The 26061-nt window shown below is 36.2% G+C and overlaps 1 protein-coding gene across 5 annotated transcripts in view; it reads right to left on the bottom strand.

The window, feature by feature from the left end:
- The window catches only part of LOC132644555 (uncharacterized protein At5g08430), a 52039-nt gene that overhangs the window by 3213 nt on the left and 22765 nt on the right, over positions 1-26061 (bottom strand). For 4 of the 5 annotated variants that reach the window (XM_060361146.1, XM_060361144.1, XM_060361145.1 and 1 more), the window contains 7 exons: positions 21235-21347; positions 13660-13719; positions 12199-12249; positions 6092-6162; positions 2977-3188; positions 1159-1224; positions 554-619 (listed from right to left, as the gene is read on the bottom strand). In XM_060361146.1, coding sequence (XP_060217129.1) covers positions 554-619; positions 1159-1224; positions 2977-3188; positions 6092-6162; positions 12199-12249; positions 13660-13719; positions 21235-21347 — 639 coding nt within the window. The remainder of the gene's footprint in view (positions 1-553; positions 620-1158; positions 1225-2976; positions 3189-6091; positions 6163-12198; positions 12250-13659; positions 13720-21234; positions 21348-26061) is intronic. The other variant, XM_060361147.1, reaches the window with a different exon arrangement.

The following is a 26061-nucleotide window of genomic DNA, read 5'->3' as shown; positions in this document are numbered from 1 at the left end:
CTGACTTAGTAAAAGTTCTTCAACTCTTGAGCTTTTACACACCTTTGCAAGAAAACCAAAAGCCACGTTTTCTTTCTTCTGACTTACCTAACCTTTTTTTTTTTTAGTTATTTTTGTTGAACTTTTTTTCTTTTGTTATCCTTATTGAAGGGTAAAACAGTCCTCCAACTTTAAGGTTATTTTGGCCTTCAACTTTTCACTTTGAAGCTTCCTACTTATATAATAGAATGATGATGATGAATTGATCATATGATATGATTATTAGTATTAGATTATTGGGTGCCATAATTGGTCTTCACGGTACTAAGGTTTTGTTTTTTTGTGGACGTGCTCCATTGAGAGGCAAATGAGAATTTGCAGATATACTTCCTTTTTATACCCTTGAAGATGTATCACACCCTAATATTTTTCACCTTTTGATCGTTAAATATAAACGTGAAGAACCTTAGCATGCTTAAGGCTTTTAAACTCAAAATACTCCAGTCTCAATCAACAAAATTAGAAACAAAACTAAAGGCAGTTAATTTCAAAAACTAGGGGAAGAAGGAATTACCATTTCCATCAGCAATGGATGCATCTCCACCTGCGAAAATACTATTGGATGGTATCACAGTATCTCCTGAAAATAAATTACAGTCACCCTTGGGGAAAGTATAAGAAATCATATGTCAGACATTGACGGAGTAAATCATATCTCCTAGTATTCCACTCTCTACCCCTCTCGGCATTGCTTTCGTTCCTATCTCATTTGAAGTAGCTCCTGGCAAGGAGTCTTCTTGAGCTGTCCAAGTGCTAGATACAGATGAAGTAGTTTTTTCTCTTTTTTTAGAGAAGTCAACTCCTTTTTCAATCCTCCTCGGAGGGGTTTCATAAGCAAACATTATTGTGGAAATCAAGGGAAAACGCCGTTTTACAGAAGCAATAGTTTCCGATTCCCCCGAGCTTAGGGGTCAATTGCAGGGGATAATCGGTCGATCAACTGATCAATGCTCAGACCCTTATGAATCGGCCGTTTGGGTCAGTCAAGTTAAGCCTTCGTGAAAAAGTCTACAGGATGTTAAGCTCAGTGAGGTGAGTTCAAAAGATCGAGAGTTGATGAGGAGGCTTTTCTAATAAAAAGGCACTTGATTTCAAAAAAAATGGGGAAGAAAAAATTACCATTTCCGACAGCAAGGAATGCATCTCCGTGTACAAAAATCCTATTAGATGGGATCACGGTATCTCCTGAAAATAAAATACAGTCACACTCGGGGGAAGTATAAGAAATCATATGTCAGATATTGACTGAGCAAAGAACTGTGACCCTTAATTGGATTACAGGCAACAATATAACTAAAGAATAATAGAATGTGAATAGCTACTTACAATTACAAAAAAGATTTAACACTACCCTCACAATAAGCAAAACATAGTATATAAGTGAAAAAGGACTAACAAATTTGATGCAACAAAAGATGACTAAAATAAGCATAACATCCAGCTTGCAAACCTTGCATACTTAAACTAAATACTAAACTTACCCATCAAGATCAGGGTTCAATGATTTGAACTGACCAGCACAAAAAACAAATTGATGCAGGAAGAAAATTAAATTCAAGAAACTATTAAATTGTGTGACCACCTCATCCAAAGAGAGCACACTTTTAATTTGATTAATGTCGTATTGTTCAGCCTGACTCTTTTTCTTGGGCCAAGCACATGCATATTCTTTTTAATAACGATTGAGGGTGATTACTTGAACCCACAAACTTAATCTAAAACTTAAAACTATTTCAACAAAAGCCAACATTGGTGAAGAAAAAAGGCATCACCAAGCGTTGGGGAAGGCAGATAATTCCCCCAACGCAAACTGGCACGGCCTTGCTTGTCTAAGTCCCCCATTGAGGGAGGAAAAAAAAAAAAAAGAACCAGCAGAGGTCTTCTGGCGATGGGTTGAGGACCTGGACTGGCTTTAAAGAAGTAATTGAATACTAGAGTAAGAAGAGTCTTTGGGAAACCTGCTGGTCATCATATTTTGCATAAAGCAACAAAAGGGAAATTCATCCTAGCAATTTGGGCAGACTCATCACTCATTGACAACAGGGACCGAATAACCACGTAGCAGTTTGGTATATAACCAAAAGAAACGGTGAATTTGTCTGCTGTGATTTTTCCTCATATAAGTACTGCAAAGATATACAATACATTGCAGCATAAAATCTAATTAATTCTGCTGGCAACTGACAGCTCCAATGTTTATTCTCATCGACGCTGCTCACTCAGTAGAAATCATTGATCTGATATGTCCAGCCTTTCTTATCAAATGCACAAAATGAAATTAGAGGTGGGAAAGATGATAGACGAGGAACACAAAAGGAAGAAGAACATAAGAATCGTTCTCGCCTCCACCATTTTCCCTAACACAGTACAGCCACCTTTACTTTCACTAACTTGTCTCGCCAAATCTAAAATATCCAGAAGGCAACCCAAAATACTTTAGATGATAGAGGTATCTGCTCACATTAAACTGGTGCCTCAAAGCAAATTAGACATCTTCATAGGTCACTTGTATATCTACCACAAATAAAGATCATTTATTTTCCAATTACAATAGTCAAAAAGACAATCTGTCTCAACCATCAGGACAGTTGGAACTTTTTGAACTCCAGGGGAAAAGGTTGTAGTATAGCATTTCAAGATTCCGAAAAATAACTGATTCCAGAGGGGAGAGAGAAGTCACCACTAACTTCATCCCATATCAAAATTGTCTGCCACCTCGACAGTCAATTAATTTGGCTTTTCCATTTTCTACTCAAGCCATTTTAACCTCTCATTCTCTTCCATTCCACTAAAACGATATCCGTTTACCGCCCCCAGCCCCAACCATGGTCAAAACAAGTGAAAACAGCTCTCTGGAACTCTGTTAAGATTAAAACCCTTGTTTCAGGTATCAAAAATAACTTATTTGAGTTCTATTAAAGAAATGTTAGAACTCACCTGCACCGGAATTGTCAGTAGCTCCATTAGGAGTTGACTTTGGTGAACAGCAATTTTCACTTTCTTGTTCCACTTCATTTTCTTTTTGGCCATCAACATTTTTAACTTCAGGCTCTAATTCCTCAGCTACAACTTTTGGCATCATGGAAAAGAGTCTATCCTGTTCTTTTTTTGTTTGTAGCAGCTGCTTCTTCTCCATACACTTAAACACTGTAACTCTAAAATAGGTCAAGGAGACGGTTAGGTTCATCAGCAGGATCAGCAAGTATAACAGGCTTTTAGCATTTACACTGAAGCCCCAACAAGAGAGGCATAATTTTGTAAGCTTTACCTGAAAACTAGCATACAGAAGCAAATTGAAGCAATCCATCACAAATAGGAACCAAAAGGAAACTTGTATAACCTTCTCAATGAATGCATACTAATAGGGATTTTCCATTAAACATAACGATATTGTCCTAATTACTCTATACATGCAATAATAACTATATCCAGAGTTTTAGAAACACGCAAACACATGTACTTGAAAGAAATTCCCCATGTGAAGAATAATGGAAGGAGCTACTCCAAAGTAAGAACCAGAAAGAGATGTGTCGAGCAAATTGACTCAATCACTTCAAGCGTAATACTCCTATCACAAAGTACTCAACATTGTTAAGACCCCATGGCGGTTGAGTGTATATAATCTCCTCATATAGTTTTGGACAATCTTCATAACTTGAACTAGCTTTTGTGGTTGAGTTAGGCCCAACATCCATTTTCTCAACATGGTATCAAAGTTAGACGGATCCTTGATGTTGGACTACCCAATGTTGGGCCACCTATGTTATACTATTCCATGCTCTAGATATTCAGTCTTGAGTGCACAGGGAAGGGGAGTTAGAATCTACATGGGGCTAAGTATATGGGTTGATCCTCCTTGAAGGTCTTGGACAATTCTCATTACTTGAGCTAAATTTTGAAGTGAGCTAGACCCAGTGTCAGGTTTCTCAACTAATTTATTTCCAAACTATTTAACCTACTCTGTCTTCTGTCTTGAAATATTTTGACTTATATCGCTACATGGATTTTTTTACCTCTAACTACACAAACTAAAAACTATTCCAGAATAATTAAAAGTATTATAAACTAATACAACAACAACAACAACAACAACAACAGCCCAGTGAAATCCCACATCTTGGGGTCTGGGGAGGGTATAATGTACGCAGACCTTACTCCTACCAAGGTAGGATGGCTGTTTCCGAGAGACCCTCGGCTCAATAGAAGCATAAAAAGGGGGTCAGATAAGGTTAAAAGATTTAAAACGATATTGCAATGAAATAATGCAAGCGACACAGTAAAACAGGATAATCAAGGAATTCAAAGCGATATGGAAATGCAAATCACGAAAGCGGCACAGATAAAATAGAGTAATCAAAGTACAGAAAGTAGCAAATAATAACATAAATCAAAGCACAAGAAATTATAATGCGCTAATGCGCCTACTAATAAGGAAAGATAACGAGACTTATATACTAGCCTTCTACCCTAATGTGGGTCCTCCACACCTTCCTATCTAAGGTCATGTCCTCGGTAAGCTGTAACTGCGTCATGTCCTGTCTAATCACCTCTCCCCAATATTTCTTTGGCCTACCCCTACCTCTTCTGAAACCATCCATGGCTAACCTCTCACACCTCCGCACTGGGGCATCTATGTCTCTCCTCTTCACATGCCCAAACCATCTCAGTCGCATTTCCCGCATCTTGTCTTCCACCGAGGCCACTCCCACCTTATCCCGAATAGCCTCATTTCTAATCCTGTCGCTCCTAGTGTGCCCACACATCCATCTCAAACTAATACTGACTATATAAACTAATTTTTCAAAACAATCTATAAATTCATACTTTTTTAATAACCGAGAAATCCCCGAGGGCCAGTGGTGCACGGTTCAGAAATCGGTGAACAATGGACCCCCCTCTACCCTTCTCCACTTAAATACCATGCTGTTGTCTACAACAAGGTTGAACTAGTGACGTGCACCTATCCCACACATCATGTGGTGCGCTCTTACCACTAGACCAAAGCTCTGGGGCTAAATTTAATATAGTACTAATTTATACCATTTCAAACTTGATATAACACTGTTTCAACTAACTCCTTCGCCTTTTCACATTTTAAACTATTGCTTTCTCCGTTCAGATTACACTAGAACTAATTTACCCGAGGTTATTAAAAGTAATAAAATATGAAGAAGCATAAAGTTGGGTTGGTTGAAAAGTGTAAGACAATGGCTTGAAATGTGAAAAAGCGGAATGGGCAGTTAGTAAGATGTCAAAGAAAGCTTGAAAGAATATAACATGCAATTAGTTTATAGGAAATTGAATTGTTGTATGCAAAAATTATTTCTAGCTAAGAAAAATTCGAGCCTTTCTACCAAAGTCAACATAACAAAAAACTTGACGTATTACTCATAAAATACCACAAAGGACACACTAGGTGACACATTTTGGGATGGACAGAATAACTATTAACAAAATAAAAAGCCACATTAAGCTTAGTTTTGGTGTTTGAAGACTTATTTCGTGACAAGGTAAATTGGAAAAACACAAGAATGCTATTGATCAAGAAGGCATTGGAGTTTCATAAAACCTCAGGATAAGCATCATTTCAGGCTTTGTTAGTGAGGAGATAAGTTTCAGCCAGGAACCATAAAATTGCAGTCAGGAAGGAAGTATGCCACAGTTGATTTGAATAACCAAACTTTTTCTTGACCAGAAACAAATCTACACATTTTCTCAATAGCACGATCTTGACTTGATACCATTCACAAAGAAACAGGAATTCAGTCCAGAAACATGAAAGGTGCAAATAGATCAAAAGACTCTCAAACAATGACTCTTGTTTCTCTAGTTGCTAGTTATTAGAGTATAGTCCCTCTGACTAAACTTGTGCATATGAACAATTTGAGCTTCCGAGAATGATTACCAACATATAATCTGCAGAAAACAATTACTAACTATGCTTCCCTTAGGCAGGCATGGAAATTGCTGCATTAAAGAACAGTTTTTGCCTTGCAACCATCAGAAGATGCAACATGTTTTAAGCAGAGCCTTTAGACATATGAAAGGATATTGTTCGCGCCATCCCTTTTCATTGGCATGCTCAATGCGCTTTTGTAACAAGGGAATTTCTCTCTCAATCCTCTGTAGCCAAATCAAAACATGAGACAGAGTCAAAAACAGATAGACATGACAAAAAATGATGATGAACAACATAGTAGCAAATCTTTATACAGTAACAAGCAACTATATGAGTAACAAATCATGCAACATCCTTCAGAAGAGTGACAAGTGCAATCCCGCGTGCTTCAGCGGAAAAGTTCAAATACCACCACGGCACATTTTAAGCATGGCTGCATATGGACAAGAGGGGGTTGCTCAGATGGTACGCACCCTCCACCTCCAACCCGAAGGTTGTGGGTTCGAGTCACCAAGGGAGCAAAAGGGGGAAGCTCCTGGGAAGGGGTTAAAAAAAATCCCCAGTAGCAGCACATCTTTGGAATTTCTTCTTCTCTATTTTTGGACTGAGTTGGGTGCAGCCTCAGTCGATTAAAGATGCCTATGAAAGCTGGATTTTCTGCAGAGTTGATAAAGCCATCAAGAAGATCTGGAGGATGATCCCAGCTACTATATTTTGGTGCTTATGGAATGAAAGATATCGCAGATATTTTGACGGAATTTCAACTCCAACATACACTTCAAAGGCTAGCTGTTTAGTCAACCTCTATAGCTGGAGTAGCCTTACCCCTGTAAATTGCCCTATTAATTTTTTGGATTTTGTTAGCTCCTTAAACTTAGCATAGCTACATATGCACTGGAGCTAGCACTACTAATGCTTCCGTACCTATTCTGCATCTTCTGGATGACTTTCAATGATATCTCTCTTACTTCATCAAGAAAAAATGAGAGGACCGAGTACATAGAAATTGATTATCATTTTGTCAGAGAAACAGATAATCTATGGAGACATTGTCACAAAGTTTGTAAAGTCAAATCAACTTGCACAAATATTCAGTCTCTTGTCGATATCCGAATTAGTTACATATGTAGCAAGCTCGGCACACACAATTGATATGCACCAGGTTGAGGGGAAGATTTAAGAATATCTAAGGGGAATTTTTAAGGATATTATGACATTAATGTAAATGTATTGTAGAATCAATAGGAATTAATTAGGGTAACCTTGATTTTCTTCCTATTCTATAACAGGTGATGTACCTCATATAAACAACCAAAGCTTGAGGGAATAATCAATATAAGTCTTCTCTCAATTATTGTTCAGTATTCCTTGTCTCACACAGTTTTCAAAAGGGTTGTTCTGGACTACTCTATCCATAAACTTAAGGTTTTCAGCTGGATGTAACTTCCACAGCAACTACACAATTTACTTACTCTCTCCCACACCAATATTTCATCGGTAATCTCTAAGTATTCATGGTCCACAGTCCCTTGTCCCATTAACAGAATTTTACTGTATCAGACCAACAACATACCCAGTGAAATCCCACAAAGTGGGGACTGTATCAGACCAAAAACAAAAAGTCTGCGAGCCAAGTAATTTTTCATAGTAATTGCAAAGGTCATCAGAGGTTTGGGGAACTACAGGAGAGGAGATGGGTGTCAATGTAGTCTCCCCAGGAGGGTTCTTGACAGCTAGAGAGTGGATTGGACTGCTACAGATTATGTGGAATAAAGAAAAATCTCCATCTGTCAACATGTTGGACTATTTTAGAATGGTCAAAAGAGGAAATATATGATGTGAATACGTGTAGACCAGAACGAACATTGATCTACTGAGAAATTCAGACAATGCTGAAAACTTGAGTTCTTTCCCCTATCACTTTTGATACTAGGCAGAGTATAAACTATGAGAGACCAGTAGAAAGTTAAAGAATGCATTGGAGCAACTTCTCAGCTCTTAGGTATTCATACATGCAATGTGATATTATTACAATAATCCTAGTCCAATTGATTCCTAATCATAAATAATTTACTATTTCCCCCGGGCTTAGTTCAAGTGACAAAAGTTGAGGGGTTTGTGACTTGGGTCACACCATCACAGGTTCGAGCCCTGCATCATGATGCGAACTAGCCTGCATCAGTCGGCGATCAAACCCCAAGAAGCTGCTCCGGCAGAACCTCAGCGACACACCCCCACGCGCTTCTCAAAGTTCCGACACCGGCGGCACGTCTGTCTGCGCGTGTGAGAGTTTCCGGCAACTTTTTTTGATTAATTCATTTTCCTGTTGAGATCATCCATGGATTCCGAGCCAAGCCGTACCAATTTCTTCAATTTCTGATCACTTTTAATTTTTCCAGCGAGCCCAACAGCTTCCAACAACAGATCCAGCGAGTCCAGCAGATTCCGACGACAGATCTGGTTCCTTGGAGCTGTTCCGAGCCATATTTTCCAGCTTTTGTCAAATTCCGGCGCATTTAGATTCAATTTTCCAGCGAAATCTGAGTTTTCCTGCAAAATCTGTTTCATCTTTTCCTTTTGGTAAGATTTTCTTAAAGCTTTGAGTCATGTCTCTAAGATTTGATGTTTTTAATTCCAGAAATAAGGGAATTGGAAGTTCAAGCCCTATGATCATTTCAGAATCGTTAATGGGAAGTCCAAACTACTTAGCTTGGGCTTCCTCGATTGAGTTGTGGTGCAAGGCCAAGGTGTCGCGAAAGGCTAGGGAGGTTGATGAAAAGGCAAAGGCTGGTGAGGTAGATGAAAAGGCCAAAGCATAGTGGGAGAAGGTTGACGCTCAATTATGTAGTCTCATGCGGCGATCTATTGATGCTAAGTTGATGCCCTTGTTTCGGTGCTTCCAAACATGATATTCAGTTTGAGAAAAGGCTCGCGCTTTATACACTAATGACATATCTCGAATGACCAACTTAAAGAAACAAAAATCAGATATGTCTACTTACTTGGGACAGGTATATGCAGTCGGGGAGGAATTTGAGAGGTTGATGATAGTCACTACGAACGTTGGAAAACAACAGCAAAGACATATGTTGTTTCTTACACTTACTGGACTTCCTACTAACCTTGATTCGGTGCGTGATCACATTTTGGCTAGTCCTACAGCTCCTACAATTGATGAACTATTCTCTCAATTGCTACGCCTCCTAATCACATAGTGGTCTCATCACCAACCGTTGACTCCTCTGTTCTCACATCTCAAACCACAGAGAATCGAACATCTCAGTCTATGGAGAATCGACGAGGAGAAGATCATTTTGAAAGATCTCGATCTAAGTGTAGTTATTATCATAGGCTTGGACATACTCGTAACATATGCTACTCTTCGCATGGTTAACCACCCCAGAATGCTCATGCTGCTCACGCCGCAAGGAATCAGAGGTTTTCTTTATCTGACGGGAAATATAATGAGTTCTGCAGTATCGAGCAAGTAAGCAGACATATCCACAAGCAGCCCCAGGTTCTCAGCCTAATACTTCTGTTGTTGGTAAATGGTAATTCTTTTGCTTGTGTTTCACAATCTAGTACCCTTGGACCATGGATCGTGGACTCTGGCTCTTCTGATCATATTATAGTAACAAATCACTTTTGTCAAATATTGTTTATTCACAATCTCTTCCTCCTGTTACTTTAGCCAATGCAGTCCAAACAAAACCAAAAGGAATTGGACAAGCTAATCCCCTATCCTCTGTCACTCCAAACTCTGTTCTTTATGTTCCTGCTTGTCCCTTTAATCTTGCATATGACAGTCGTTTGACGTGTGCCCTAAATTGCACCATGTTATTTCTTGATGATTCTTTTGTTATGCAGGACCGTAGTACCGGACAAATGACTGGCGCAAAGCAGGAATCACAAGGCCTCTACTATCTTACTTCTTCTAATTCCTCCACAACATGCCCCGTTACAGATCCTCCAGACCTAATTCACAGACATTTGGGACATCCGAGTTTATTCAAGCTTCGGAGGATGGTGTCTAATTTGTCTAGTCTATCCACATTAGATTGTGAGAAGTGTAAACTTAGGAAACGCCCGCACTACCTTTCCACATAGTGCTGAGAGTCATGCAGAGTCTTTTTTTTCATTAATTCATTCTGATATTTGGGATCCTAGTAGAGTCGGTTCAACCTTAGGATTTCATTATTTTGTTAATTTCATTCATGATGTACTTGAATTTTCTTGATGAATGATCGCCCAAAGTTATTTTCTATATTCAAGGAAATACAAAATTAATTTGGTGATTCTATTCGTACTTTTCGTAGTGATAATGCCTTAAAATACTTATCCTCCCAGTTTCAGCAGTTTATGACTCACCAAAGAATTATTCATTAGATATCTTGTTCGTACACCCCTCAGAAAAATGGGGTAGCAGAAAAGAAGAATCGGCGCTCGTACTCTTCTCATTGAATCTCATGTTCCGCTGCGTTTTTTGGGCGATCAATCTTTTCACGTCTTGCTATTTAATTAATTGGGTGCCCCCAGAATCAGATTCCTTATTCTGTATTGTTTCCTCAGTCAGCTCTATACTCTCTACCCCTCGTGCCTTTGGGAGCACATGCTTTGTTGATAATGTAGCTCCGGGGACAGATAAATTAGCCCCTCGTGCTCTTAAATGTGTCTTTCTTGTCTTTCTCCGTCGTCAAAATCACCTCTCTAGTAGCTAATCATGTGAAAAAGCATACCTTCCTCAGCATCTTAGGTATCCAGACCGAGACATATGGAAAACTATTCTCCGCCCACTAGAAGCTTCCATAGGAGGACTTAACCGAGAACACTTTGTTATTCCCCAACTCCCAACTCAAAGCATCGGGTCTGTCGACTGGCTCACATTGCTTTTGAAGTAAATCTAGTAATCTTTGAAGATCGATAACTTCCCAATCCTGAAAATTCCTCCTAAACCTCAAATCCCAAAAAGTCGCATCCTATGTGACCCCCTAACTTGTTGTTCGGACAATTCCCTTTGGCAAGAGAGTATACAATACGGAAAGTTCATCTTTAAGTACCAAACCTCCACACCACTTTTGCCCCAAAAACTAACTCTACTCCCACCCTTTCATGATATTCCTCCACACACCACACCCAAAAAGGCATAGTGATCACATTTGTTCTCCATCCCTTTCAATCTCTCCATATTTATCTGCTATCACCCCTCTCCATAAAGCTTCTCCCTCCACCCCAAATCTCCACAACCATTTGCCCGAAGTGCTTTGTTAAAGACCTTCAAGTCCTTAACCCCAATCCTCTCCACTATTTAGGAGATGTCACGATTTCCCAACGAACTAAGTGAATCTTTTTTGGCCCATCCGCCGCATCCCAAAGAAAATTTCTTTGCAACCTTTGCAACTTACCTACACAGAGGTAGGTGCGCTGAACAGGGACATGCAATGTTTTCAAAGGCGCGCTTAGGCCTTGAAGCGAGGCGCAAAACATGTTGCGCGCTTCGCCTCACTTTATGAGCGATTCAGTGTCGTCATCAAAGCTCTAAGGCATACTTTTACTTGCCAATGAGTGCAGTCCTGGAGATGAGACACTAAGCAATTGATACTTCACTGTATCATTTTAATTTTCAATTTCTTTGTCCATTTGTTTGTTATTCATGCTTATGATTATTAATCTTGGACTACACATACATATTTATGTTTTTTTTTTCGTAAGGGCTTTTTTTCATTAAAGCTCACGCTTTATTTGCGCTTAGGACTTAAAGCCTCAGAGGACCTTAGAGCTTTTGTTTGCGCTTTTCGCGTTTGATATCACTGATGTGTAGGGATACTCGACAAAGTGTTCTTAATAAGCATTTCCTTGCCTCCTTTGGACAAGTAACTTTCCTGATCCTTGTTCGATGCGCCTACAGGTAACCAAGGTAGGTAGTAGGAGAATACCTACCCTGCATTGCAAACCTTGGGCAAGCATGTCAATGTTATCCACGGCGCTGACGGGTATGAAGTCGCATTTTCAGAGGTTGGTTTTAAGTCCTGACACCACCTGGAGTAGGGTCTTAACACATACACAGAATTATTGACATCATGAATTTACATTTAAGGGAAAACACCTAGTCTGGCAATAAGGGTTCAAGAACTGCATATAATAAGCATAGTGTAGATAGATTTTCACAAACCATTTCTTCAAGAAAATAAGTTCCAGCTCAAACAAAATGCAGTTGACAAGAACAACCAGACAAAAAGACTCAGTGGAGAATCCAAACTTACATGCTTGGTGATATCCTTGTGCAGAACTTGCGCTTTTGACTCAAGCTCCAACTGCCAAGTAGTGGGTAAATGAATTACCAACTTGAAAACAAAATTATGACGTTAAAGAAAAACAGGGCATTATGTTACCAATCTGAAGAACAAAGTTATAATGTAATACACATAACTCAAAATGAAAGTAAATCTTAACCTGTAGTGCTAACAAGTCAAGAATACTTAAGATTTAATCCTTCCCACATAAGAAGAAAAGAATAGGACCAGATTATTAAGTATTAACATAGTTCAACACAGAGGCCATGCACAATCCAAGCTAAATATTCAAACCAAAGTTATTGAGAGTAACAAATCATTGAAAGAGTGTCAACATCTAGTCTAGAAGAATACAGTAGCTGACAATTTCCAATGCTGCATTCTACAGAAAAATAATTTAAAAGAAAAAACGAAGCTTATATTGGAGGAGATGGTGTTATGAAGTTCCAATTGTGGAAGACATTGAATCTTCCTCTGAGCCTAAGAAGCGCCAGAAGTAACAACCAGAACAAATTCAGTTTTCGTTTTTGCCACATATACTGCCATATAATTACAACAGCAGTGGTGTGAAGCAGAAATGACACAGTAGAGGTTAGAAGCTAAGATTGAAACTATTAGTTTGTTAAAGAAAAGAAGAAAGCTAGTCAAGATGAAGAGATACCCCTACTCAAGACAATATTATACACAATTATTTCCATGTCTTTTCAATTATATATAGGCTGTCCAGTTATCATTCCTCGAAAAGTCTATAATATCATAGCACAGAAAACCTGGAGTTCTCATGGAGAAAAAAAGAAATCTTCAGCCTTTAACAAATTGTGGATTTCATCCTCTCCTTAGGATTCAACAATATCTTTTTTATTTGGTTAACAATATCTACCTCAGAGGGAGGAAGCTGAATCTTTTCACAAGTCGGACTTAGATTCTCTACCAAATAAAGGATCGAGAAAAAAATATCCATAATCACTTTGGCTACAGCTTAAGGAACCTTGTAGAGATGCCTTTGTTATTCAGTCAAGCAAATTGCACCAAGAAAAAAAATAGAGATATGCAGACATGACTTAAGATAATCAGCTTTGTCTGTACTCAATAATTCTTGATTCCAGGTATATCTAAGTGATAATCAGATTTCAAGCATAATAGAAGTGAAGAAAGAAAAGTTCAGAAATAGAGAACGATGGTAGGCTATGAAATAAGTAATATATCAACTTTGAGAAGAAAGGGACGTCACAAGCAAATGAAAATAGGAGATGCAAACAAAGGAAGAAGAAAATATAAAAAGGGCAGGAGGGTTTGATTTAAGTGGGGGAGGGTAGAGGGTGGGCCCATTTTCCACCGAGTTTCGAACCATGCGCCATTGCCCTCGGGGATGTCTCGGTTATCACGATAAATTGTAGAATCAAAAACTTGCTGGTGCTTAAGATGTCTTACAACAGTGGGCCTCTTGAGCACACCAGCTTTTATTTTTTCACGCAAATCCTCACATTCTTCCTGCCAAGAAAACAAGAAATTCTTACGAAAGGGGAAAACAAATACAATATTAGACCTATATTTATTTTTATTTTTTTCTCTGTGTGTATGTACATACATGTGAGTCAGGATAAAGGAGAAGGGTTGCGGTGGATTGACACCCACTATATGAGGATGGATTGATTGTGTAAATATACACAAGGATACACCCACGCTAAGTATACATATACATTCTATACACTCCTTCCTGCTAGTTACATTGTTCTCTTACCAGAGCCAGTCTATACCAACTTTTACATTAGACTGTACATAGATTAATTTCCCTTTCAACAATAACATTTAAAACTTCAGAAACTATATAACTTACAAAAATATCTACAGTAAAATCTTGGTCAAATATTATGTTAAATTCTCAAGAAGTGAAATATGACAAATATTTTGGGCCACTGGTATTTTTTTTTTTTTTTTTTTTGAAACTAGTACCTGTTGGGACAGTAATAGATTTAGGTATAACCGTACAAGTAATGTGGATAGGTTTCTTTTGAAGTAGAACAGAAAAATCTAATCATAATCACAGGCAAACTAGATTTCTGCAGTTGTAAGAAGTTAGTTATATAAGACTATAGTTATATAAGACTACTCTGTATATCAGAGCCTCTGTGCTGACGAAATTGAAAAATACACTCTATCTAAACACACCAAGCAGTTGTACAAATATGAAATATGTACATGCTAAATATAGAGTAGTTATAGTAGTAGCATATTTAGTATATCCAAAACGTATTGTAATTCATCTATACTACTTTTGTCATCCAGCTGCTGAGAGACAAAACTCAAGAATATAAAGAGATGACTAAATAAGTAACGAATACCAAACAAACCTATCAAGATAAATCCAAATTACAGATCGTGGTTTTGTTAAAGATTGGAGAACAAAAAAAACACGAAGTGACAAAAGGAGTTTCTCACACCAAACCACCTGGTTGTCCCCACAATCAGAAGTAACTTTATTAATAAAATGCATGTTACTGCACTCAAGGGTATGGACCTAATGGTCAATGAAGTGAGACAATATCACAGGAGACCGTGGTTCAAATTCCAGAAAAGATAAGACACTGCTAGGTGATTTCTTTTCATTTGCTTAAGCCTTGGTTGGCTGAGTTACACGGTACCTATGCGGGTGGAAGGTGGCACTGACTGGGTGGCATAGCGCCATAGTCAAGTTCACATAAAGTGGCTTGGACACCACCATTATCAAAAAAGATTAAAAAAAAATTGATAAGTATAACAACAACAACAATAATATAATTAAAAAAATAATCTATATTATATTAAAAGCACGAAGGGCCTTAGAAATGTTGTTTGAACTTTTTTCCCTTCATTAAAAGACTACAATAGAAAAAATTGTCATTAACTATTTTCCTAAGAAAGAGAAAATAAAGAATAAAGATTAACAATTAAGAGAAGGAATATGGATCCCAAACTTAGTGGGATACATCTTCAGTGTAAAAAAAGGAAGAAAAAAAAAAATAACTAGTCTTTTCTTAGTTAGTAGTTAAAAAGATCAGACAATTTAGACAAAATATGGAAAGAAGTAACATTACTAATTACATGTTGCATAAAATCTCCATATAATAATATTCTTCCTTTATTATTATTTTATAATGGTAACTTGTATATTGAGAAAAGGCACTAGGTTTGTGCCAGAACCATAGATACAGAGAAATAGGACAGCAGACCCAACTATGAAATCCTAACAGTTACAAAGCACCTATCAGATCTACTAAGGATACTGCCTCCTCCACAAAACATTCTTTACAGCAAAATTCTTCTTTTATTAATTGCAAGAAAAAGGTCAGTTGATTTCTTTTCAAATTTGGAGACTTGAAGACGCAGCCGTCTATATAAGCGTTCTGGTTAAATCTATTCTTGTCTATTTTGTTTTGTTTCATAGATTATTTTGGTTTGATTTAGGTTTAACTTTTTAGGAGGGTAGGCCGAAGAAGTATTGGGGAGAAGTGATTAGACAGGACATGGCGCAGTTACAGCTTACCGAGGACATGACCTTAGATGGGAGGGTATGGAGGACTCAGATTAGGGTAGAAAGCTAGTAAATAGTATTGTTTATCCTTTCATATTAGTAGTCGCATTATCGCGATATAAGTTCTTGTGCTTTGATTTCTGCTACTATCTATTATTTCCTGTACTTTGATTATCTTATTTTCCATGTGATAGCTACTGCCCTTTGCAAACTGCTTCATCATGGCTTAGCCGCTTTCGTTATTTTCATTTCCATATCGCTTTGAATTTCTTGGCCTTATCTGACCTCTTTTTATGCTTTCTATTGAGCCGAGGGTCTTTCGGAAACAGTCGTCCTACCTTGGTAGGAGTAAGGTCTGCGTACACTCTACCCTCCCCAGACCCCACGTTGTGGGATTTCACTGGGGGGTTGTTGTTATTGTTGTTGTTGTGGTGGTGGTGTTCTTTGTAGTATATTTTCATGAATTAATATCCAACAATACTTTGAGCTTTCAATTTCAGAACTCTGCAGAGAACTTTCGCTAAATTTCTTGCTTATGCTCCCCCTGATTCTATTGGCAATCTAAAGGGTCAGCCGGTCAGGTATGCCTCTATGATCATTCAGAGTTCTTAGAATTTTTTGATTATGATTTGGTTTCTCATTTATAATAATATGGAGTGCAATTAGCTTTGTAAACATGTTGAAATTATCCGTTTCCGTAAACATGTTAAAATTATCCAAACCCGTTGCTTCTTTCATTATTTGTAATATGTCTCTCTATGTCTATTTGTGTGTGTTCCTCGATATATTTTTGAGATACAACAACAACAACCCAGTGAAATCCCACATCGTGGGGTCTGGGGAGGGTAGAGTGTACGCAGACCTTACTCCTACCAAGGTAGGACGGCTGTTTCCGAAAGACCCTCGGCTCAATAAAAGCATAAAAATAAGTCAGATAAGGTTAAGAGATTCGGATAAGAGATTCAAAGCGATATGGAAATGAAAATTTTTTAGATAGAAACTAAATATAAATTAGAGAAATTGTGACCAGTGGAGATGTTAAAGATCTACCAGTTAAGAGAAAAGGACGTTAATAGCATGTACTTGAATAAATTCAATGACAAGTAAGCAAGTTTAATTGAAGAAATATTCTTATCCTTAGCGAATTATCATTTGCATTTTTTACATTTTAAAAACATATTTACATTGGACAAAAAGATAACTTAAATTACTTTCCTAATATTTTAGGACTTTATAATCAACTAAACTTTTGTTTATTAAATCTTTCCTTATAAAATTAGGTAAGAGCCCTAACATTTAAACATTTTAAAATCGATTAAAATGTTACCATATATATTATTTCTTGATTTAAACTATATAACATATGGAAATCCATAAATAATGTAATAAAGAGGTAGCTTTACCACAGTCCATATAAAAAAATAAAAAAAAATAAAAAAATAAAAAAGAGAGAAAGAGATAGCTTTACCAGTGACGAGGATCCAAATTAATATGAAAACACATACTTTACTTGTTATTTAATTTGTTTTCATAAAAATTTACCTATTCTTTTGGACCATAATCTCCCAAAATAAAATTATAATGACAATTAAATATTTGAAATGACCTAATATTAAGAATCTGAACAAAGAAGAAGAAGATTATTTCCTTTAATATTGAGAAAACAAAACTAGGTCTTTGAATTAATTAATTAGCAAACGAATCCAATTCAATTCTTTTTAGGATTCATCAAATAAGTACAATAATTATTTTCTAGGTTGAGTAAACTCTTAAGATGCACAAATTTATATGGCATAACCAGTTATCATATTGTATTAAGAGTCAAATTGATAATAACACAAATTTTTGAAGCAATAAAGATGAAACAATAGAAGTCCAAATATGTTCTAAATGGATTGTTATTGATTAGAGTTCTTTCTTTTTATTTTTTTTTCCAACAAGTGCCAGCTCCTCATTTTTTTATGTGTTAATTTGCCTGTTGTAAGATATTTTATTTTAACTATATAGAAACATGAGTTTCTATATAGTTCATCATCAGTCACTCCATTTAAAAAAATAAAGTGGGCCCCACTCTTCTATAATAGTAGAAAAATTATATAAAAAAAATTAAGGTGGGGCCCAATATAGTAGGAATGAAAAACAAAATTTAAGGTGGGGCCCACTCTTCTATAATAGCAGCGATTAAAAAAAATTAAGATGGGGTCTGCGTGAAGAATTAGGAGATAATTGCAAAAAAAAAAAAAAAAAAAAAGGTGGGGTCCATGTAAAGAAGTAGGAGACAATTGCTAGGAAAAAATTAAGATGGGGTCCACGTGAAGAAGTAGGAGACAATTGCAACAAAAAAAAAAGGATATTTAAATAATGATAATAAGTTCAGAAAATGGTAAAGGTATGCTTAGAGAAAATGTGAAGAAGAGAAGTTCGGGAAAAAAGAAATAACGATTTAAATTGAAACGCATGTTTCTATATAGTTAAAAAATAAATAAAAAATAAGGTGGGGCCCACTCTTCTATAATAGTAGAAATTTTTAAAAAAAAAGTCAAGTTGGACCCCACTTTTCTATAATAGTAGAAATTAAAAAGAAAATTAAATTTAAGGTGGGGCCCACTCTTCCATAATAACAGAGATAAAAAAAATTAAGGTGGGATCCACGTGAAGAAGAAAAAAAAAATAGAACATTTAAACAATGATAATAAGTTCAGAAAATGATAAAGGTATGCTTAGAGAAAATTTAAAGAAGAGAAATTCAGGAAAAAAGAAATAGCGATTTAAATTGAACACAAAAACCACTAAAGAAGTCATAAAACCAAAAGATTTAAAACTTATATCTTTGGGTATAAGTTTAGACACATACGTCTCACACAAATAATGATTAATAACATCGAGAAGATGAAATATAAACCGTCAAGAAACGTATACATATATTTTCTTAAAATGATGAAGTTGGTCTATATTTAAAAACTTAAGACTACAGCAGATGCTGACATATGAAAGCGTTTTTCAGTGTTGTTGAGTAGAAAGAGATGATGGCATGAAACTCGGTAGGAGAAGGTGTATTTCAAATCTTTCAATTGGACCAAACCAGGAAAGTTATATATGGGAGAAGCGCACTAAGTCAAATAATTTATTGATATTTTCAATTAATTGAATTATAATACTTTATGTAATAAAAATTCCATAATTATAATACTAAAAGGTACTCTCTTTGTCCTAATTTATGTGACATAATTTTAGGCACGAAGTTTAAAAAACAAAGGAAAGATCTTTGAAACTTGTGGTCTAAAACAAGTCATAGATATTTGTGTGCATTTAAATCATTTCATTAAAGGTAAAAGGGAAAATTTCAAGTTAAATGATTTCTAAACATAAATATATATCATTCTTTTTTAGACAGTCTAAAAAAAATGTGGTATTATTTTTTGTGTTGGGCATCTAGTTAACTTTATATTACTCAATTTTTAGACTTTATGTAGTACTTACTAATTATTTGAGGAGATATAGAGACAACCTCTTCATTACCAAATATTTAAAAGATCAAAAGATTCAACTTTTTAATTTGTGTTATTATGATTTTTGATGAATCGTGATACTGGTTTTTTTGTGCATTCTATTAAAAGATTATTATTTTAAAATATTAATTTAACCATAATAGCTAGGCTACACATGTTATTTACTAATTTTCTCCTAAACACTAATAATAAATATTTCCTTTCAAAATAGTCATTTAATTATTTTCCTAATATTTAGGACTCTGAAATTAACTAAAATGTTGTTTATTAAAATGTTCCTTGTTTGATATCCAAATATTTAGGAGTTTAAGATAAATTAAAACCTTACCTTATATAAATTCTTTTCTTATTTGAACTGTGTAACATAATTAGAATTCTTTCATGTTACTAATTTAGAATATATTTAAAATAATTCACAGAGCACGTACAAATATGTCATGATTTATATTTGTATTCAACTATTTATCATTTTAGATGTTTAAAATTAAACTGCACATGGTTGCACTAACATGAAAAACGAATACGTGTTAGAAAACGAAATGGAGAAAAACATATATATATATATATATATATATATATATATATATATATATATATATATAATATAGCTCTAAGTTAATAGAGGAGAACTTAAATGGGCAAGAACTCCAAAACGATAGAAAATAGCAAATATGGGAGTAGAAAGAGGTGAACTGGAATACTGGAAAAGATATAATTTAAAAAATTTAACATTAGTTCTCCCACTCCAAATTATAAAAAAAAAAAAAAAAAAAAAAAAAAAAAAACTAAGTGACTCGTCAATATGTATCAATAAAATTTTAGATGTCCAAAGTAGACAAAATTTACCACGACTTGATGATCACTAAAAAGGAGCAATGAAAAAGAACATTAAAAAAAAAGAGAGGTTAACTATATAGTGTGACATTCAAGTATGTATATAATTCTTATAGAACATGGAGAAAAAACACGAAGCCCCAAAATAAAATGTTGAGAGGTAGAAAAAAATGTAAAAAGATTCAAAAATGATAAAATCAAAAGAGTCAACTAAAAATGTTCGTATAGAATTTGTATGGAATAAAATCATAATTACAGTTAAATATTTAAATTTTGGGATCAACTAATATCATGAGTTTGAACTAATAAAAACCAAATTATTTAGACATTACAATTTTCAATTAACTAATTAACAAAAGAATTCAATTTATTCTTTTTCGAATTCCTCACACTAGTAAATCTATTTTCAATTTGACAAAAGTTTTAAGTATATAACTTTGTTAAATAATAAAAATATTAGTGGTGAAATAAATTAGAAATAAAGCAAAATCGATTGTAGTATAACGTTAAATGTCAAATTGGTAAAATGCAAATTTAAAATAACGAGGATGAAATAGTAGAAAATAAATATATTCTAAATGAAATGTCATTATCTTTTTGTTACACTTATTCTAACAAATGAAAACTCTCAATATTCTTTTATATATCAACTTATTTCACTACTAAATAAACATGAACTATCGAGGAAAAGTTAAACAGCAAAATTCGTTGCTAATTCTATTTAGCGAAGGATTAGTAACGAATTATCAACAAAATTCTTACCTACGAGCAATTTAGCGACGGATTAATGATGAAGTTCGTAACTACGTCAAATTTTTTTTCATTGTACTGTTTGTCATCAAATGAGGTACACGCAAAGCACATACACTAAAACTAGTAATAATAATAAAGATAAAGGGCAAGCAAGTAATTTCCTAGTTTTGATCAATAACTAAGCATCCTCTGGTGCATGCCTTCACCTTTGATTAGAATACAGTTCTAGAAATCATCTTTTTTCTTTTTTGTGAAAATTAAAAACCACTCAGATATTTTGCTAAATGAAGTCTCAGCATTACCATAATCCATCCCAAGAGGGGACAGAGAAAGGAGCGATTTCATATCAGAGCCATCAAACACTATAATTGACCATGTATACAGTTAACAGTTGCTTACCTCAGAAAAATCATCATTGGATAAGGAAGATACTGGAATGTCTTTCATCAAATTTGAAAGTTGAAGGTGTATTTCAAAAGCAGCATCGCTGGTTGCCGAAACCTTTTTTACACCTGTGAAGCATTCATTCAGCTTTATAATGAAAGAAACAAGCAGGACAGAGAATATGACTTCATGGAAAAGACAACATTCATTTCCCCTTTTTTATGGCCTTCTTCAACTATGCACACTCTAAGAAACGCAAACATAATAAGACATAATTCAATATTGCCTTGATCATCAAAGTTTCTGGTAAACCACATATTTTAGGATTCGTAATTAGGCAAACAGCATTTGCTGGGTCTAGCTAATTGCTTCTGTTGCCCTTGGAGACTCTTGGGAATTCCACAAAGGAACAATGACTTTGAAAATGGGAAGCAAGAGACTGGCATTAAGAGGAGATAGCCTCTTTTAGAAGTATATCCTCAGACAATTTAAAGAACCATAAACAGAAGCAAGCATTTAGATTGTACAAAATTTTCCCTTTTGGTAGGCAAGCAAATTTTTTTTTTTTTTTTGATAAGGTAAATTTTATTAAAAGGTTCCAAGATGGTACAGAATTACAACAAGAACAGCCCCTGCCATACCAGGGAAACTACAAACCCCCTATCTCCTCTAGGAGATTCATATATTGCTCCATATTTTCCATCACTTGTCTTTTACACCAAAAATACAAATTTAATAAGCATCTATTCTTAATCCTAGACACGTGCTGCCTTTTCCCTTCAAAGCAAGCCAGTTCCTTTCCAGCCATATTGTCCAGAACACACACAGAGGAATTGTTCTCCAAACTAGTTTTTGAGCTTTACGCATCCCTTGGTGCTGCCTTGAATCCAACAGGCTCTTCACACTCGAAAGCATTGCCCACTTGACACCATGTAAATTTAGAACAAGCTCCCAGGTCTTGCGACTTTGCAATGAATGAATAGATGATTGAGTGTTTCTGCCTCTTCTTCACACATGTAACACCAACTACAAAAAGTGATTCCTTTCTTCTGCAAGTTTTCCTGAGTTGAACACGCTTCCTTGCTGCAATCCAGCCAAAACAAGCTACTTTAATAGGTGCTCTTGATTTCCGTATCACTTTCCATGGCCAATCTGGTTGATCGCCCCCTTGTTGATTTTGTAGCAGCTTGTAACAACAATTAACTGTAAGACGTCATTGTTTGCTGTCCAGATTAAAGAGTCTCTCTTGTTATCTTCCAGACTAACAGTGTTCACCAATTGCATCAATTGAACAAAATCATCAACTTCCCAATCATTGAGACCCCTCCTTAAAATCAACTGCCAACCAGCGTTTGAGTAGAATTCTGATACACTTCCACTCTTGTTTGTGGAGCAGTTATACAGAGAAGGAAATTTTGATCGAAAACTTTCACTTCCCAGCCATATATCTGACCAAATTTCAATATGATTACCATTCCCCAATTTCAGTTTCACGAATTGACTGTGTTCACTCCGTAACTTACTAATTGTGCTCCACACCCCCCCCCCCCTTTGAAGAAGACTGAACCACGCGAGGAGCCCATATGTCCTTCCTACCATACTTTGCATCAATCAACCGTTTCCACAATCTATTACTGTTATCATTGTATCTCCAGAGCCATTTAAATAGAAGGCTCTGGAGAATTCTGATACACTTCCACTCTTGTTTGTGGAGCAGTTATACAGAGAAGGAAATTTTGATCGAAAACTTTCACTTCCCAGCCATATATCTGACCAAATTTCAATATGATTACCATTCCCCAATTTCAGTTTCACGAATTGACTGTGTTCACTCCGTAACTTACTAATTGTGCTCCACACCCCCCCCCCCCCCCTTTGAAGAAGACTGAACCACGCGAGGAGCCCATATGTCCTTCCTACCATACTTTGCATCAATCAACCGTTTCCACAATCTATTACTGTTATCATTGTATCTCCAGAGCCATTTAAATAGAAGGCTTTTGTTATACAACTTCAGATTCCTCACTCCTAGTCCCCCTCCTTTCTTTCCTTTGATTACCTCCTGCCATCGGACCAAATGGAATTTTTTGTTATCCGCATTGCCTTCCCACGGGAATTTGTTTCTCATAGTATCCAACTTTTTCTCTATTGTTGTTGGCATTTTAAAGAGTGACATCAAATAAGTTGGAATACCATCCAACACACTATTGATCAATGTAAGTCTACCCCCAAAAGATAAATATTGTCTCTTCCATGGTACCAATTTACTACTACACCTATCCAGGACCCCCTGCCACAACCTTGAATCATTCTTATTTGCTCCAAGTGGTAGTCCTAAATAAGTGGTTGGTAACTGCTCTACCTTACATCCTATAACACCTGCCAGCTCATCAATACAATGTTCAGTATTTATACTAAACACGTTACTCTTTGCGCAGTTTACTTTCAAACCCGACACAGCCTCAAAAGCTAGTAGTACTCCTCTGAGATGTAGCAGTTGATCTTTTTCAGCTTCACAAAGTATCAAGGTATCATCTGCATAGAGACTATGAGAGACATTCAGCTCTTCCCCTTCATTTCTTCTAACCTTCAGTCCTCTGATCCATCCGAAATGTTCTGCCTTCTTAAGCATTCTACTTAAGATTTCCATCATCAACAAGAATAGGTAGGGAGATAGGGGATCCCCTTGTCTGAGCCCCCTATGTCATTTGAAGTATCCCTGTGGACTCCCATTAATTTTTTTTGATCAAGTAAAAGTATTTTCATTCATAAACATTGCCACAACGGCCGTTTACAAAGGGTATATCAAAAGATCAAGAATCTACAAACTATGATTCTCTACAAACTCCACCCAATCCTCTATACAACTAGGAGCTTTCTGTTTACACCAAAAGTAAATAAGAGAGTGGAGACTACTCCTCAACTGAGAAAAACTCGACTCTACTCCTTCAAAAGCTCTCCTATTTCTCTCATTCCATATTACCCCGCATTAACGCAAGCAGTACCACGTTCCAAGCCCTTCGTCTTCTCCTCCTCTGGCTCTTCCAACTGAACATCAAATCTTTCACAGTTCTAGGCAATACCCAAAATGTGTGAAACCACCTAAACAAATCCCACCATAACCTCATGGTAAACCCGCAATGTAGAAGAAGGTGATCAATGTCCTCGCCCGTCTCCTTGCACATGTAACACCAGCTGACGCAGACAACCTTCCGCCTTCTAAGATTTTAAGATTTTCCGCTGTCAAAATCACCCCTCTAGAGGCTAGCCAGGTGAAAAAACACACTTTTCTCGGCACGCTTGGAATCCATTAATTTAAACTGAGAAGCTAAGTGTGGATATGCAAAATTTTATCCACCATTCCATTTCTCCCCAAAATTCATTTGTTTCATCACATTTAACAAACAGGACCAATTCACATGATCATACGCCTTTTCCAGATCAAGTTTGCAAGCCACCCCTTCAATCTTCCTCTTAAATAAGTTCCAGACATTCATTAGCAACCATAGCAACAGCAACAATTTGCCTACCTTTCACAAAGGCATTCTGATTATCTGATATCAGTTTTCCAATCACCTTCTTTAGTCTTTCAGCCAACAAATTTGCAATTATTTTATAGACACTTCCCAACAAGCTAATAGGTCTAAAGCCTTTCACTTCCACTGCCCCCTTCTTTTTAGGAATAAGAGCAATATAGTTGAATTAGTGCTCTTGGAAAAGGTACTCTCCTGATAGAACCACTCCACTGCTTTCCAGACATCCTCCTTGACAATGTTCCAACAGTTTTAAAAAAAGAACATATTGAAGCCATCCGGCCCAGGTGCATTATCCGCTTTGAATAGCTTGACTACTCTTTCCACCTCCTCAATAGAAAAAGGCCTTTGAATCCATTCTTTCACGTCCTCTGTTAGTTTTTCCAACTCCTCTTCCTCCCACAATGGCCTCCAACTTTCAGATTCAACAAACAGCTTCTCATGAAATTCAGTACATGATCTTTGATAAGTTTCTCATTTTCCACTAACTGCCCTTCTATCAACATTTTGTCAATACTATTGAATCTCTTGTGTGCATTTGCCTGTCTATGAAAGAACTTGGTATTTTTGTCACCTTGTTCAATCCATAAACACCTCGACTTTTGTCTCCAACTAATCTCCTCTTCAATGGCAATTTCATCCAGTTCTTTAATTATGGAGATTCTATCAGATTCCTCTTGTTCATTGTTTTGGTTGTATGTGCTTTCCTGATCCATTCTCTCCAACCTGGACATCGCCTTAGCTTTCCTTTCCTCCAAGTTCCCAAAAACTTCTTTATTCCACTTTTTCAGGTCATTTTTTAGCAGCTTCAATTTTCTTGCTCAAATCATATCAGGGCTTCCTTGAATTGAATATCAATTCCACCAGTTTTCCACTAGCTTAATAAAATCCTTGTGCTCACACCACATGTTTTCAAACTTAAAATAGCCTTTCCCTTTACTCCAATCTCCACACTCCAAAATGTGGGACAATGATCTACACGTACAGAAGTCTCAGAACATATATCCCAATCACAAGTGTCGGTCATTTTACAAAGTTAACTTTACACTAACAATTTTGGTTTGGTCAGTCAATATAAATAGATGGAAACACAACATATCTGATGAAAAAAATGCAGTCTCTACAGAATGGAGGAATAGTGATGATAATTGTGAAAGTAACTCCTCCCACCGACAGTTAGTGGGGAAGTAGTTCAACAACTATGCAGCAAATAGATAGAAATCTAGCTAGTCCGTTCACTATTTTACCACACTATGTTTCTTGCAGAAAACCATATCCACACTCAAGACGTTGCAGAGTTGAGAGTGTC

Source organism: Lycium barbarum, chromosome 6 (assembly GCF_019175385.1).
Source record: "Lycium barbarum isolate Lr01 chromosome 6, ASM1917538v2, whole genome shotgun sequence".
NCBI lineage: Eukaryota > Viridiplantae > Streptophyta > Magnoliopsida > Solanales > Solanaceae > Lycium > Lycium barbarum.
The sequence above is the reverse complement of the archived record's forward strand: the minus strand, read 5'-3'. Positions and strand labels throughout refer to the sequence as shown.